The 17,623-nt window shown below is 44.4% G+C and overlaps 1 protein-coding gene across 1 annotated transcript in view; it reads right to left on the bottom strand.

The window, feature by feature from the left end:
* LOC106563380 (ephrin-B2) overlaps nt 1-17,623 on the bottom strand; it is a 57,939-nt gene that overhangs the window by 16,349 nt on the left and 23,967 nt on the right. The window contains exon 2 of the mRNA XM_014128888.2: nt 6,130-6,425. Within this exon, the coding sequence (XP_013984363.1) occupies nt 6,130-6,425 (296 nt within the window). The remainder of the gene's footprint in view (nt 1-6,129; nt 6,426-17,623) is intronic.

Below are 17,623 nucleotides of genomic sequence, written 5' to 3'. Positions count from 1 at the left end.
CTGAATACGCTAATCTGACAGTAAAACATGACTGTGTCTACCACTCTTACAATATATACTGCTCAAAAAAATAAAGGGAACACTTAAACAACACATCCTAGATCTGAATGAAAGAAATAATCTTATTAAATACTTTTTTCTTTACATAGTTGAATGTGCTGAATGGAAATCCAATTTATCAACCCATGGAGGTCTGGATTTGGAGTCACACTCAAAATTAAAGTGGAAAACCACACTACAGGCTGATCCAACTTTGATGTAATGTCCTTAAAACAAGTCAAAATGAGGCTCAGTAGTGTGTGTGGCCTCCACGTGCCTGTATGACCTCCCTACAACGCCTGGGCATGCTCCTGATGAGGTGGCGGATGGTCTCCTGAGGGGTCTCCTCCCAGACCTGGACTAAAGCATCCGCCAACTCCTGGACAGTCTGTGGTGCAACATGGCGTTGGTGGATGGAGCGAGACATGATGTCCCAGATGTGCTCAATTGGATTCAGGTCTGGGGAACGGGCGGTCCAGTCCATAGCATCAATGCCTTCCTCTTGCAGGAACTGCTGACACACTCCAGCCACATGAGGTCTAGCATTAGGAGGAACCCAGGGCCAACCGCACCAGCATATGGTCTCACAAGGGGTCTGAGGATCTCATCTCGGTACCTAATGGCAGTCAGGCTACCTCTGGCGAGCACATGGAGGGCTGTGCAGCCCCCCAAAGAAATGCCACCCCACACCATGACTGACCCACCGCCAAACCGGTCATGCTGGAGGATGTTGCAGGCAGCAGAACGTTCTCCACGGCGTCTCCAGACTCTGTCACGTCTGTCACATGTGCTCAGTGTAAACCTGCTTTCATCTGTGAAGAGCACAGGGCGCCAGTGGCGAATTTGCCAATCTTGGTGTTCTCTGGCAAATGCCAAATGTCCTGCACGGTGTTGGGCTGTAAGCACAACCCTCACCTGTGGACGTCAGGCCCTCATACCACCCTCATGGAGTCTGTTTCTGACCGTTTGAGCAGACACATGCACATTTGTGGCCTGCTGGAGGTCATTTTGCAGGGCTCTGGCAGTGCTCCTCCTGCTCCTCCTTGCACAAAGGCGGAGGTAGCGGGTTGTTGACCTCCTACGGCCTCCTCCACGTCTCCTGATGTACTGGCCTGTCTCCTAGTAGCGCCTCCATGTTCTGGACACTACGCTGACAGACACAGCAAACCTTCTTGCCACAGCTCGCATTGATGTGCCATCCTGGATGAGCTGCACTACCTGAGCCACTTGTGTGGGTTGTAGACTCCGTCTCATGCTACCACTAGAGTGAAAGCACCGGCAGCATTCAAAAGTGACCAAAACACAGCCAGGAAGCATAGGAACTGAGAAGTGGTCTGTGGTCATCACCTGCAGAACCACTCCTTAATTGGGGGTGTCTTGCTAATTGCCTATAATTTCCACCTGTTGTCTATTCCATTTGCACAACAGCATGTGAAATTTATTGTCAATCAGTGTTGCTTCCTAAGTGGACAGTTTGATTTCACAGAAGTGTGATTGACTTGGAGTTACATTGTGTTGTTTAAGTGTTCCCTTTCTTTTTTTGAGCAGTGTATATATATATTTACCTTTATTTAACTAGGCAAGTCATTTAAGAACAAATTCTTATTTACAATGACGGCCTACCAGGGAACAGTGGGTTAACTGCCTTCTTCAGGGGCAGAACAACAGATGTTTACCTTGTCAGCTCAGGGATTCAAATCCAGCAACCTTTCATTTGCTGGCCCAACGCTCTAACCCCTAGGCTAGCTGCCTCTAACCACTAGGCTAGCTGCCTCTAACCCCTAGGTTAGCTGCTTCTAACCCCTAGGCTAGCTGCTTCTAACCCCTAGGCTAGCTGCCTCTAACCCCTAGGCTAGCTGCCTCTAACCCCTAGGCTAGCTGCCTCTAACCCCTAGGCTAGCTGCTTCTAACCCCTAGGCTAGCTGCCTCTAACCCCTAGGCTAGCTGCCTCTAACCCCTAGGCTAGCTGCCTCTAACCCCTAGGCTAGCTGCTTCTAACCCTTAGGCTAGCTGCCTCTAACCCCTAGGCTAGCTGCCTCTAACCCCTAGGCTAGCTGCATCTAACCCCTAGGCTAGCTGCTTCTAACCCCTAGGCTAGCTGCCTCTAACCCCTAGGCTAGCTGCCTCTAACCCCTAGGCTAGCTGCCTCTAACCCCTAGGCTAGCTGCCTCTAACCCCTAGGCTAGCTGCCTCTAACCCCTAGGCTAGCTGCTTCTAACCCCTAGGCTAGCTGCCTCTAACCCCTAGGCTAGCTGCCTCTAACCCCTAGGCTAGCTGCCACCCCCTGCATCAACTGCCTCAACTGCATCAACATACCTGCATCAACTTGTCTGACTTTATCTAACCGGATGCCGGATGCAACATCACTACTGAGCACAATACGTGAAACCCAAAGCTAAAAAAGCTGACATACCCACACACCTAGACACACACACACACACACACACACACACACACACACACACACACACACACACACACCTAGACACACACACACCTAGACACACACACACCTAGACACACACACACACACACACACACACACACACACACACACACACACACACACACACACACACACACACACACACACACACACACACACACACACACACACACACACACACACACACACACACACACACACACACACACCTAGACACACACACCTAGACACACACACCTAGACACACACACACCTAGACACACACACACACACACACACACACACACACACACACACACACACACACACACACACACACACACACACACACACACACACACACACACACACACACACACACACACACACACACACACACACACACCTGCAGCTTTGGCCCTGAGTGCCATGTTTGCTGGCTAGGCTGGTCTAGTGTGGCTGTGGTATGGCTAGCTGCCTGACTCTGAGCTGTGGGCTGGAGTCCCAGTCGACTGGGTCATTCCCCCACTGTGTCCTTGAGCTCTCCATGGTGCATTACGGTCAATTAAACACCAGTGCTCAAATGACCTCAACATGTTTATGCAAATATGTAAAACAGCAGGCCGGTGAGTGAATTCCCTCTCCTCGCCCAGCTTTCTGTCTCTCAGTGCTCCAACTCATTACTGCCATATTGGAAAAATTAACAAATGCCAAGATAGGTTAATTAAATGTGATTTCCCCATGGTTAGGTTCACACACGTACGCACGTACACACACACACACACACACACACACACACACACACACACACACACACACACACACACACACACACACACACACACACACTAACACACACACACGCCACACGCGCCTGTCCATCTAGCATCTGTCATAAAGGTAGAAGACAAAACTATGCCAGAATGCCCACATCAGAATATACAACCATTTCATAACCTTTGTAAAGATTCAATTGAAGAAAAATATGCATCTGGTCTACATGCAGTGAGCATATTTTCCAAGCACTCTTGTTTGGATTTACAATACAAGAGTGTATCATCATTCCTTTCCTTATTTCCCCAGTGTGGGGAGTGGATCCGATGTGAGTGACACTGTGTCTCGTCGCTGTCTGTCATGGCTGGATCAGAGCAGGCCCATATAGAGATCTGCTGACATGCTCCTGTCATGCAGAGGAGTACACACACTCCTGAGCCCCAGACATCACACACACACACACACACACACACAGACACACACACACACGTGCACAAGTACACGTGCACACACATACACACGCACACACATACACGTGCACACACACACACACGTGCACAAGTACACGTGCACACACATACACACACACACACGTATACACATACACATGCACGTGCACACACGCACACATTCTGCCACCCCGAGGGGCTGATCTGTTGTCATCCTTGTTGTGAGAGACATATGGAAATTCTTTCTCATAGAGACACAGAAATGCATGACAAACTGGAATGTTAAGGAGCACAAACATAAATGTACAGCATAACTTTTTCCTGAAATGTTCTGTAACGATAGTGTTTCCATGGTGTTCTGTAACGATAGTGTTTCCATGGTGTTCTATAACGATAGTGTTTCCATGGTGTTCTATAACCATAGTGTGTCCATGGTGTTCTGTAACGATAGCGTTTCCATGGTGTTCTGTAATGATAGTGTTTCCATGGTGTTCTGTAACAATAGTGTTTCCATGGTGTTCTGTAACGATAGTGTTTCCATTGTGTTCTGTAACGATAGCTCTTCCATGGTGTTCTGTAACGATAGTGTTTCCATGGTGTTCTGTAACGATAGTGTTTCCATGGTGTTCTATAACCATAGTGTCCATGGTGTTCTGTAACGATAGCGTTTCCATGGTGTTCTGTAACGATAGTGTTTCCATTGTGTTCTGTAACGATAGCTCTTCCATGGTGTTCTGTAACGATAGTGTTTCCATGGTTTTCTGTAATGATAGTGTTTCCATGGTGTTCTGTATTGATAGTTCTTCCATGATGTTCTGTAACGATAGCGATTCCATGGTGTTCTGTAACGATAGCGATTCCATGGTGTTCTGTAATGATAGTGTTTCCATTGTGTTCTGTGACGATAGTGTTTCCATTGTGTTCTGTGACGATAGTGTTTCCAATGTGTTCTGTAACGATAGTGTTTCCATGGTGTTCTGTAACGATAGTGTTTCCATGGTGTTCTGTAACAATAGTGTTTCCATGGTGTTCTGTAACAATAGTGTTTCCATTGTGTTCTGTAACGATAGTGTTTCCATTGTGTTCTGTAACGATAGTGTTTCCATGGTGTTCTGTAACGATAGCGTTTCCATGGTGTTCTGTAACGATAGCGTTTCCATGGTGTTCTGTAACAATAGTGTTTCCATTGTGTTCTGTAACGATAGTGTTTCCATTGTGTTCTGTAACGATAGTGTTTCCATGGTGTTCTGTAATAATAGCTCTTCACTGGTGTTCTGTAACGATAGTGCTTCCAATGTGTTCTGTAAAGATAGTGTTTCCATGGTGTTCTGTAACGATAGCATTTCCATGGTGTTCTGTAATCATAGCGTTTCCATGGTGTTCTGTAACCATAGTGTTTCCATGGTGTTCTGTAACCATAGTGTTTCCATTGTGTTCTGTAATGATAGTGTCTTCATGGTGTTCTGTAACGATAGTGTTTCCATGGTGTTCTGTAACTGTCATAAGTGTCGATGAAAGGGGACCAAAGCGCAGAGGGTATAGTGCTCATCTTCTTTTATGATCGTAATAACGTGAACACTTAGACAAAAATAACAAACCGACAATCAACAGTTCCGTAAGGTTCTCAGACTGTACAGGAAACAACCACCCACAACCCACAGGAAACAAACAAGCTGCCTAAGTATGGCTTCCAATCAGAGACAACCAACGACACCTGCCTCTGATTGGAAACCATACTCGGCCACACAAAGAAAAACGAACATAGAAAATGAAAACTAGAACATATCCCCTGGAAACAAACAAACCCCAAAACACACAAAAACAACACCCCCTGCCACGCCCTGACCAACTACAATGATAAATGACCCTTTTTACTGGTCAGGACGTGACAGTAACAATAGTATGTCCATGGTGTTCTGTAACGATAGTGCTTCCATGGTGTTCTGTAATGATAGTGTTTCCATGGTGTTCTATAACGACAGTGTTTCCATGGTGTTCTGTAATTATAGTTTTTCCATGGTGTTCTGTAATGATAGTGTTTCCATGGTGTTCTGTAACAATAGAGCTTCCATGGTGTTCTGTAATTATAGTTTTTCCATGGTGTTCTGTAATGATAGTGTTTCCATGGTGTTCTGTAACAATAGAGCTTCCATGGTGTTCTGTAATGATAATGCTTCCATGGTGTTCTGTAATGATAGTGTTTCCATGGTGTTCTGTAATGATAGTGTTTCCATGGTGTTCTGTAATGATAGTGTTTCCATGGTGTTCTGTAACGATAGTTATTCAATGGTGTTCTGTAACGATAGTGTTTCCAAGGTGTTCTGTAATGACAGTGCTTCCATTGTGCATACCAGACATTTCTAAAACGTGTGCCTTTTCACACACACACATCCGATCCTCTCTCTCACATGCAGACATACACATGCACACACATCCCCTCACCTATGATGTAGTAGTCCTGCAGGGTCTTGAACTCATGTCCCCACAGGTTGGGGGAGAACTCCTGGAACTTGATGGTGAAGCGCATGTCACTGTTGGGCTTGTCACAGGTGAGCAGCAGGTTTGGCGCGCCCATCACCTCACAGCGGTCAGCCTGCTCGCGCGTGGACACCAGGTACAGCTTGTAGTACTCATACTCACTGGGGGAGCGGGGGCCTTGGGGGTTGGAGGCTGGGCAGATCAGGTCTAGACGATCCCCTATCTGGGGGTACAACACATACCCCCTGTCATCCTGAAACCTGCAGAGAGAGAGAGAGGAAGAGAGACAGAGGTGAGAATGGTATCCATGGCAACCAGTGATTGGCAGTGTGATATTTACCCATCTTTGTGTCTGACAGCTTGTGTTTGGAGAGGAGGCCTCTCATTTATTCATGGCACATTTTTGAGGCACAGACAGGTGCCTGTGGGAGCACTGGGTGTGAGGGTACATGCATGCCTGTGAGAGTTGTACATGTATGTGTGTTTCTTTCTGTAGATGAATGTGTGTGTGTTGTGTTGCATGGCCAATCCCCAGGGACCACTTCAGTCGCAACACACATTACCCTGTCATTTAGAGGATGCCCTTATGGAAATAATTTCCCAGTGAATACAAATCAAATCACAGCCTCATATCAGCACCGCATCAACAACATTAACAAGACGTTTAACAAGACTGCAATTTGCAGCCGACCATTAGACAGGCAGAGTCAACTCTGCAATACAGAGCAGATTCAGGGAAGGAATGAAGACCACAAACTTGGATGTGTCCTTTGTCTGGGTAATTCTGCATTCTTTCACAATGTTTGCCAGCAAGCTGGAGTAAAATGTTTTTAAAAACAAATTCATGGACAACCAAACTCTCTAATTGTCTCCCTAATAATCCTAAAGTCAATTATGCTGCCATGGTTTCCTGTTCATGGTTGTTTTTAATACAACTTCTTAGACTTGTGGGACTTCGCGGTGGTCTTTGTAGTCTGTTGGGCATTCCACTGTAAATTCCCCATAATTCCTGCTAAATCCAACAACGCCAGCTGACAGTCTCTAGACTCTAGAGGACACATTTCATTCCCTGTGAATTCATGGTCATTTCAGGGTGAAACCATTCTAAACTCCCCACCTTGAGTCTAACATCAGAGTATATTTCACCACCTGATGACTAGAGCTCTGTGTAGAAGAACCCTTGAGTCTAACATCAGAGTATATTACACCACCTGATGAATAGAGCTCTGTGTAGAAGAACCCTTGAGTCTAACATCAGAGTATATTACACCACCTTATGACTAGAGCTCTGTGTAGAAGAACCCTTGAGTCTAACATCAGAGTATATTACACCACCTGATGAATAGAGCTCTGTGTAGAAGAACCCTTGAGTCTAACATCAGAGTATATTACACCACCTGATGACTAGAGCTCTGTGTAGAAGAACCCTTGAGTCTAACATCAGAGTATATTACACCACCTGATGACTAGAGCTCTGTGTAGAAGAACCCTTGAGTCTAACATCAGAGTATATTACACCACCTGATGACTAGAGCTCTGTGTAGAAGAACCCTTGAGCAGATGAAGGCGCAGAGAGCTCTCCATTAAGTGCTTAGTTCCCTGAGAGCCTGGTGACATTTCAGCACAGGGAGGGATAAGCAGACAAATAAAACATGGTCCTACAGGCTCCTTTTCTCTCTCCTTCTCTTCATCTCTCTTTCCTTCTCTCGGATCACGGTATTTTGGGAGAGAGGGAAACAAGGGTTTGGGGAGTTTGACAGAGCATGATAATAAATCATTGGCTGTTACGTTCACTTTGAGGTTTTCCTGTGACATAGGCTACAGTAGGAGACACTATGAAGGATACAGTATGTACCATGTAGTGGCTTTGACCTGGACCATAATGGACAACTAAAACTAGGTCCTGGTCCTGCATGATCACACTTACACGGGCCTGAGCTTCACAGTGAGCTGATCTGCACAGATAGAACAGATAATGAGAGAAACTGACCTTTTCATTTGTCAGGACACATCTCACAGAGACATCTTCCACTCAGCACACACATCACATCCATGCTATCACATGGGATCCTACACTAGTTATTCTACACACACATTTAGCAATGTAAGTAGATAATTATTGTGCAGGCCTTTGAGTTTTGAGCCAGCTCCTCCCTATGTTGAGTAATCAAATAATGTCTATCACTAGCTAGGTTTCCATCCAATTGGCGACAGATTTTCATGCAAATATTCTAAAATCTGCATAAAGACGATATGCGAATTTTCCCACCAGTGGCGTTTTCACCAAACTCACTTGTTGCAAATAAAAATTAGGGCGTGATGACATAGTGCACACAAAATGTATTTTTTTGCAAAAGTTTTCATATACCGAATAAAAATCAAAAGTTTCATGCGTTTGTAACAGTATAGCTTCCGTTCCTCTCCTCGCCCCAACCTGGGCTTGAACCAGGGACCCTCTGCACACATCAACAACTGACACCCACAAAGCATCATTACCCATAGCGCCACAAAAGCCACGGCCCTTGCAGAGCAAGGGGAACAACTACTTCAGGTCTCAGAGCGAGTTACGTCACCCGATTGAAATGCTATTAGCGCGCACCACCGCTAACTAACTAGCCATTTCACATCGGCTACACGTTTCCATTGCATTTTCAACTACCGATAGTTTTGTCACAAAATCTGTTAGATTAAATAACAAATGTTCCTACTCTGGTCTTGGCACGTGCGCTCTAGCCAACAGCTCGCAGATACAGTGCGGGTAGGCTGTGTGGATAGGCTAGCCAACATCAAATCAAATGTATTTATAAAGTTCTTATACAGAAACACAGCCTAAAACCCCAAACAGCAAACAACGCAGATGTAGAAGCACGGTGGCTAGGAAAACATACCTAGAAAGGCAGGAACATAAGAAGAAACCTAGAGAGGAACCAGGCTCTGAGGGGTGGCCAGTCCTCTTCTGGCTGTGCCGGGTGGCGATTATAAGAGTACACGGCCATTAAGGCCAGATCATTCTTCAAGATGTTGAAACGTTCATAGATGACCAGCAGGGTCAAATAATAATCACAGTGGTTGTAGAGGGTGCAACAGGTCAGCACCTCAGGAGTAAATGTCAGTTGGCTTTTCATAACCGAGCATTCAGAGGTCAAGACAGCAGATGCAGTAGAGAGGGAGAGATAGAGAGCGAGACTGAGAGAGAGAGAGACAGAGAGCGAGAGAAGGAGAGGGAGGGTCGCAGGCAGAACAGTTGAAACTGGATCAATAGCACAACCAGGTGGACTGGGGACAGGGAAAGCCAGGAGTAATCAGGCTAGGTAGTCCTGAGGCATGGTCCTAGGGCTCAGGTCCTCCGCGAGGGGGGAGAGAGAGAGCGAGAAAGAGAGATGGGAGAATTAGAGGGAGCATACTTAAGATCACACAGGACACCAGATAAGACAGAAGAATTTCACCAGATAGGACAGACTGACCCTAGGCCCACGGCACATAGACTATTGCAGCATAGGGCCAACCAGGCAGGATATAACCCCACCCACTTTGCCAAGGCACAGCCTCCACACTACTAGGCGGATATCAACAGACCACCAACTTACTACACTGAGGTAAGGCTGAGTACAGCCCACGAAAATCTCCTCCACCGCACAAGCCCGAGGGAGCGCAAAACCGGACAGGTTGATCACGTCAGTGACTCAACCCACTCAAGTCAAGTATAGCGAAAAAAGCCTAGCACGACGTGACGCACCCCTCCCAGGAACGGCACGGAAGAGCACTAGTAAGCCAGTGACTGAGCTCCCGTAATAGGTTCAGAGGCAGAGAATCCCAGTGGAGAGAGGGGAGCCAGGCAGAGACAGCAAGGGTGGTTCGTCACTCCACTGCACCCCTGGGACACACTACACTCAATCATAGGACCTACTGAAGAGATGAGTCTTCTGTAAAGACTTAAAGGCCGAGACTGAGTCTGTGTCTCTCACATGGATCGGCAGACCATTCCATAAAAATGGAGCTCTATAGGAGAAAGCCGTGCCTCCAGCTGTTTTCTTATAAATTCTAGGGACAATAAAGAGGCCTGCGTCTTGTGACCATAGCGTACATGTAGGTATGTACGGCAGGACCAAATCGGAAAGATGGTAGGAGCAAGTCCATGTAATGCTTTGTAGATTAAGAGTAAAACCTTGAAATCAGTCCTAGCCTTAACAGGAAGCCAGAAAGGCTAGCACTGGAGTAATATTCAACATTTTGGGGGTTTTAGTCAAGATTCTAGCAGCCGTATTTAGCACTAACTGAAGTTTATTTAGTGCTTTATCCGGATAGCCGGAGAGTATCGCATTGCACTAGTCTAATCAATAAGTGACAAAAGCATGGATTAGCTTTTCTGCATAATTTTTTGACAAAATGTTTCAGATTTTTATGAAGACGGACAAAAGCTGCCCATGAAACATTCTTGATACAGTGCCTTCAGAAAGTATTCAGACCCCTTGACATTTTCCAAATTGTGTTATGTTGCAGCCTTACTCTAAAATGGGTTGAATAAAAATAATCCTCAGCAATCTACACACAGGTTTTTAGAAATATTTGCTGATTTATCAACAGAAATACCTTGTTTACATAAGTATTCAGCTCCTATGCTATGAGACTCGAAAGTGAGCTCAGGTGCATCCTGTTTCCATTGATCATCCTTGAGATGTTTCTACAACTTGATTGGAGTCCACCTGTGGTAAATTCAATTGATTGGACATTATTTGGAAAGGCACACACCTGTCTATATAAGGTCCCAGTTGACAGTGCATGCCAGAGCAAAAACCAAGCCATGAGGTCGAAGTAAATATCCGTAGAACTCCGAAACAGGATTGTGTCGAGGCACAAATCTGGGGAAGCGTAGTCAATTCTGCAGCATTGAAGGTCCCCAAGAATACAGCGTCCTCCATCATTCTTAAATGTAAGATGTTTGGAACCGCCAATACTCTTCCTAGAGCTAGCCGTCCCGACCAAACTGAGCAATCTGTGGAGATGGGAGAACCTTCCAGAAGGACAACCATCTCTGCATCACTCCACCAATCAGGCCTTTATGGTAGAGTGGCCAAACGGAAGCCACTCCTCAGTAAAAGGCACATGACAGCCCACTTGGAGTTTGCCAAAAGGCACCTAAAGACTCTAAAGATGTTTTTCATCTGCAGGGACTGGGAGACTAGTCAGGATCGAGGGAAAGATGAACGTAGCAAAGTACAGAGAGATCCTTGATGAAAACCTGCTCATGAGCGCTCAGGACCTCAGACTGGGGCAAAGGTTCACCTTCCAACAGGACAACAACCCTAAGCACACAGCCAAGACAATACAGAAGTGGCTTCGGGACAAGTCTCTGAATGTCCTTGAGTGGCCCAGCCAGAGCCCGGACTTGAACCCGATCGAACATCTCTGGAGAGACCTGAAAATAGCTGTGCAGCAACGCTCCCCATCCAACGTGACAGAGCTTGAGAGGATCTGCAGAGAAGAATGGGAGAAACTCCCCAAATACAGGTGTGCCAAGCTTGTAGCGTCATACCCAAGAAGGCTCAAGGCTGTAATTGCTGCCAAAGGTGCTTCAACAAAGTTCTGAGTAAAGGGTCTGAATACTTATGTAAATGTTATATTTCAGTGTTTTATTTTTAATACATCAGCAAAAATTTCTCAACCTGATTTTGCTTTGCCATTATGGGTTATTGTGTGTAGATTGATTAGGATATGTTTTATTTTTATTTATACGTTTTAGAATGAGGCTGTACCGTAACAAAATGTGAAAAAAGTTGAGTCAAGTCAATACTTTCCGAAGGCACTGTATCTTTTGTCAAAAGAGAGATCAGGGTCGAGAGTAATGCAGAGGTCCTTCACTGTTTTACTTGAGACGACTGTACAACCATCAAGGCTAATTAATTGTCAGATCAAACAGCAGATCTCTTTGCTTCTTGAGACCTAGAACTAGCATCTCTGTTTTGTCCGAGTTAAAAGTAAAACATTTGTCACCATCCACTTCCTTATGTGTGAAACACAGGCTTCCAGGGTAAGCAATTTTGGGGCTTCACCATGTTTCATCGAAATGTACAGCTGTGTGTCGTCCGCATAGCAGTGAAATTAACATTGTGTTTCCGAATGACATCACCAAGAGGTAGAATATATAGTGAAAACAACATAGTGAAAACAATAGTGGTCCTAAAATGGAACCTTGAGAAACACCAAAATGTACCATTGATGTGTCATAGGATGAGATTATGATGAGATTATGGATAACAGTGAAAATATTTGTATTTGTCAAACGGCAGTCAAGCAGCAATCATCATGTCACCAAAATAAGACCATCAATATTTATTGGAAAGGTGCATCAAGATCATAGAGCAATTAAACTGCATGGTTTCCAGAGTCCTAGTGGGAGGACCACACACCACATCATCGCGTGACTCCATGTTTACTTCGATATGATGGTTATTATATCAATATTTGTGCATAATGACATTTCCACTGCTATTTGTCACATAATACATTTTACAGACACTATAAGATGTACAACGATCAAATTATCTGTCAACATTCATAAAATTGTACCGAAACTTCCTGTTTCCATCACAGCTGTTGTGATTTTGTTTATACAGTATGTCTTTACTCACATAAAACTGTGGACAGAGACGTGGTTACTGGCTAGCTTTCCATCCAATTGCCGACAGATTTTTATGCAAATATTCAAAAAATGTCCCACCAGATGTATTTACATCAAATTGACTAGTTGCAGATAAAAGTGATGACGTAGTGCACATAAAAATTACTTTTGCGGTTAAATTCCCAATAAACTAATAAAAAATACAAGTTAAATGGGTTTCCATCGCATACGTTCCCGAGTCGTAGAGGGAGGACCACATAACATGTCATCGCGTGACTCAAAGTTTACTTCGCTATGATGGTTATTATATCAATATTTGCGCCATTTGTTGCATAATTAATTATATAGACACGTAAAGATCCCACCTTGTCTAGCGTATTTTGTTTTGTTGACAATTGGAACATTTACTGGCAAATTTGCTGTTTCCATCAGGCCTGTAGTGAAAATGTTTTTCCGACATGTACTTTACTCGCATAAAAAGGTTGGATGAAAACCTGGTTACTGTTTATCTTTTCACTTCTGCACTTTACGTGCATTATATTGTGGCATACAGTATTGGTTTGCTACAGAGCTATTTAAGTCTCCTTACTGAGACAATCCAAAAAGTATTTATATCTGTCCTCCTAATTTCAACATTCCCATGACTCAACATCCCCATCATACACTGCTGTGTTCAAGTAGCCAATCAAGAGTGTCTGTGACATTTCTACACGTGACATCAGTGATTACAACAGGTCCAACACTGTCAACCTCCTGTCATAACTTTAGCCTGAGGTCACATCCTGGCACTAGAAGCCTGATGCCATTCACATCTACACACCATTGACCTTGTTAAGTCAATTCAAAGTTACAGCACACTGTTGAAGGCTAGGATTGGAGTCTGCAAATGGACCTCGGAGACTGCTGAAGGTCCTCCAAGTATTAGTGGGATTAGATGGAAAGCATGGTTGAACATAGCTACGGAGCATGGACCGTGGCCATATTCAACATAGTTGTGGGCCTTATAAAGAACAGTGGGCTCCTTTAAACTTCTGCTTGATGCTCATCTGGGGGAACTTCCATTCATCTGATCTTACATTGACGCTGAAGCGAACTACATGAATATTGAATTTTCTCTTTCAACTTCTCTTTATAAAACAACAGAGCTGATGATGAAACACATTCTGATGCCACATTCATGGTAGAGTTTTAAAATCGTGCCATAAATGATGCATCAGGATTGCATGCATAATCTGAACTATTAATATCAAATGAAAACTGGTCAGTATGAATCAGTCAGTCGTTGTTTGACAACACACAGGTCAAAGGAAGGGCAACCATAGCTTACTTGACTTTTTAATCTATGCGTGTGAGTGCATATCTGCTAGATTGTGTTTACCATTGTGTTTACATTACAGTCTCTACTTGTGGTGTATGTGATGCTACAGAGGATTCAGTGTGTTGCTCCCACGGCCTTATTACCCCTGTGGGCAGATTGTAATGGCCTCTGGCCGCCTTCATGGCCCAGTGTTTATGGGAATGAGGGTGTTTGCTTAATTGCCTGCCTGTACCCTTCTCCTCTTATTTCACACCCACTGCACTCAACTAGCTGTAGTTCTAGCTGTAACCCCACCTCATGTGAATACACTTCAAGCTCCATGTTTGCCCACACCATTCTGCCTCAATGCTCTGTTGAAGATGTTTTCAGGCAAACTTCCCCTGTAATCTCCCTTGCAGCTCCATGCTACTGCCCCTGTCCCGGTCTGGAGGTCCTGTATAGAGAAGGACCGTACCAGGAGGCACCAGGGCCTGCAGCCCACTCAGCCAGCCTCAGCCTATCTGCCCACCCAGTGTGAACACGTTGGTAGGTGGCCTGGTTCATTAGACCACGGTTTTCACTGGCATGAGGTGGAACATGGTTTAGCATTTGAATGGTGTACAGGCCAGCCAGTAACAAGGCCAGCCATTAAACCAAACAAGCTAGAATAGTGAAAGTGGGCAGTCAGATCACAGAAGTCCAGCAGAGTAGTCTGTCTGATCTGTACAGCAGACAAGTGGTGAGTTCCAGGTCACTATTAGTTTCAGGTCCTACCCTCTGGCTCCTGGTTTAGATTCCCCACTGTTAAGACAAACAGGAACAACAGTGGAGGCTCCTCCTCAGAGGAAGGGGAGGAACATCCTCCTAAGTGAATTTCATAATAATAGTGCAACATTTTTAAAAAGTTGTCATTTTTAGATAAAACTATACTAAATATATTCACGTCACCAAATCATCTATTAAAACACACTGTTTTGTAATGAAGGTCTACAGTAGTCTCAACAGCACTCTGTAGGTTAGCGCCATGGTGTAGCCAGAGGACAGCTACTTTCCCTTCTTCAATACAAAACCTAGGAGGCTCGTGGTTCTCACCCCTTTCCATAGATGTACACAGAAATGATGACAACCTCCGGAGGACATCCTCCAAACTATCAGAGCTCTTGCAGCATGAACTGAAATGTTGTCCACCCAATCAAAGGATCAGAGAATTAATCTAGTACTGAAAGCATAAGCTACAGCTAGCTAGCACTGCAGCGCATAACATGTGGTGAGTAGCTGAGTCAAAGAGAAGACAATAGTTGAACAGTTTTGAACAAAATAATTTATTAAAAATGAAGGATAAGCAAGAGAGAGACAGAGAGTGAGCTAGCTATATTTCATATTTTTTTCACTTTCAGTTTCTTACCAAGCGAATGCAGCTAGCTAGTTTAGCCTACTCAAACACCTGGCTCAAACAGAGATGGATGCTATGTTAGCTAGCTAGCTATGGTTATCCAACACCAGAACTCTTCCAAGTCAAGGTAAGCTTTTAGTTTTATACATTTATTGCCACTGGGGTCCGCCGGTGTAAATGCTAAACTGTTTGCTAACTGTACATTGTACTGCATGATTGTAGTCGGTTTACTAATGCGTTAGCTACTAGAACTATGTTGACTTGACGTTAGCTAATATGGTGACAACGATTTAGGCTGTGTGTAGCAGTTAGTGGTTATGATATGAAGCTTTTGCTTGGAAAGGTTTTTTGGCAAAGGGAAAAGGTGAGAGGAGGAGAGTACATAGACGCAAGAAGGAATTATCCAACAATAAAAGGGATCGTGCTGTTTATATGTGGCTGCTATGAAAGTGAACTGTGTTTGCATGTGATCAGGGGTGTATTCATTCTGCCGATTCTGTTGAAAAACGTTTCTTAAATGGAAGAAAATGGAACGAAACGAGGATAAACATACCTGAATGTGTCCAATATAAACTCTAATTTGCAACTAATAATTACACCCTAGATCAACTAGATGCAGGCAAGATTGTGCAAGGCGGGATTGAATGTGTCAATGTCTGTCACCTTAATTACTCAAATTTCTCTCGACCTGTACACGTAAAATTGTCACGCCCTGATCTGTTTCACCTATCCTTGTGCTTGTCTCCACCCCCTCCAGGTGTTGCCTATATTATTCCCCTGGGTATTTATACCTGTGTTTTTTATACCTGTGTTTTCTGTTTGTCTGTGCCAGTTTGTCTTGTTTGTTCAAGTCAACCAGTGTTTTGTCTCAGCTCCTATTTTTCCCCACTCATCCTCCTGGTTTTGACCCCTGCCTGTCCTGACCCCATACCCGCCTGCCTGACCACTCTGCCTGTCCCTGAGCCTGCCTGCCGTCCTGTACCTTTGCTCCACCTCTGGATTACCGACCTCTGCCTGACCTGAGCCTGCCTGCCGTCCTGTACCTTGGCCCCACTACTCTGGATATTTGACCCCTGCCTGCCTTGACCTGTCATTTGCCTGCCCCTGTTGGTTAAATAAACATTGTTACTTCAACACAGTCTGCACTTGGGTCTTACCTTGATTCCTGATAACACTACCGTTCAAAGGTTTGGACTCCGGGATGCTGGCCTTCTAGGCAGATTTCCTCTGTCCAGTGTCTGTGTTCTTTTGCCCATCTTAATATTTAATTTTTATTGACCAGTCTGAGATATGGCTTTTTCTTTGCAACTCTGCCTAGAAGACCAGCATCCCGGAGTCGCCTCTTCACTGTTGACGTTGAGACTGGTGTTTTGCGGGTACTATTTAATTAAGCTGTCAGTTGAGGACTTGTGAGGCACCTGTTTCTCAAACTAGACACTCTAATGTACTTGTCCTCTTGCTCAGTTGTGCTCCGGGGACTCCCACTTCTCTTTCTATTCTGGTTAGAGACAGTTTGCACTGTTCTGTGAAGGGAGTAGTACACAGCGTTGTACGAGATCTTTAGTTTTTTGGCAATTTCTCGCATGGAATAGCCGTTTCTCAGAACAAGAATAGACTGACGAGTTTCAGAAGAAAGGTCTTTGTTTCTGGCCATTTTGAGCCTGTAATCGAACCCACAAATGCTGATGCTCCAGATACTCAACTAGTCTAAAGAAGGACAGTTTTATTGCTTCTTTAATCAGGACAACAGTTTTCAGCTGAACTAACATAATTGCAAAGGGGTTTTCTAATGATCAATTAGCCTTTTAAAATGATAAACTTGGATTAGCTAACACAACATGCCATTGGAACACAGGAGTTATGGTTGCTGATAATGGGCCTCTGTACGTCTATGTAGATATTCCATAAAAAATCTGCCGTTTCCAGCTACAATAGTCATTTACAACATTAACAATGTCTACACTGTATTTCTTACCAATTTGATGTTATTTTAATGGACAAAAAATGTACTTTTATTTCAAAAACATAAGTTACCCCAAACTTTTGAACAGTAGTGTACGTTGTACACTTTCATTCATAGGCTAGGTTGTAGCAACCTCATGATGGGTATAGGGAGCGTTTGAATATCATGTAGTAGCCTAAACCTATC

This window comes from Salmo salar, chromosome ssa11 (genome assembly GCF_905237065.1).
Source record: "Salmo salar chromosome ssa11, Ssal_v3.1, whole genome shotgun sequence".
In the NCBI taxonomy this organism is placed as follows: Eukaryota; Metazoa; Chordata; class Actinopteri; order Salmoniformes; family Salmonidae; genus Salmo; species Salmo salar.
Note: the sequence above shows the minus strand (reverse complement) of the source record. Positions and strands in the feature narration are given on the sequence as shown.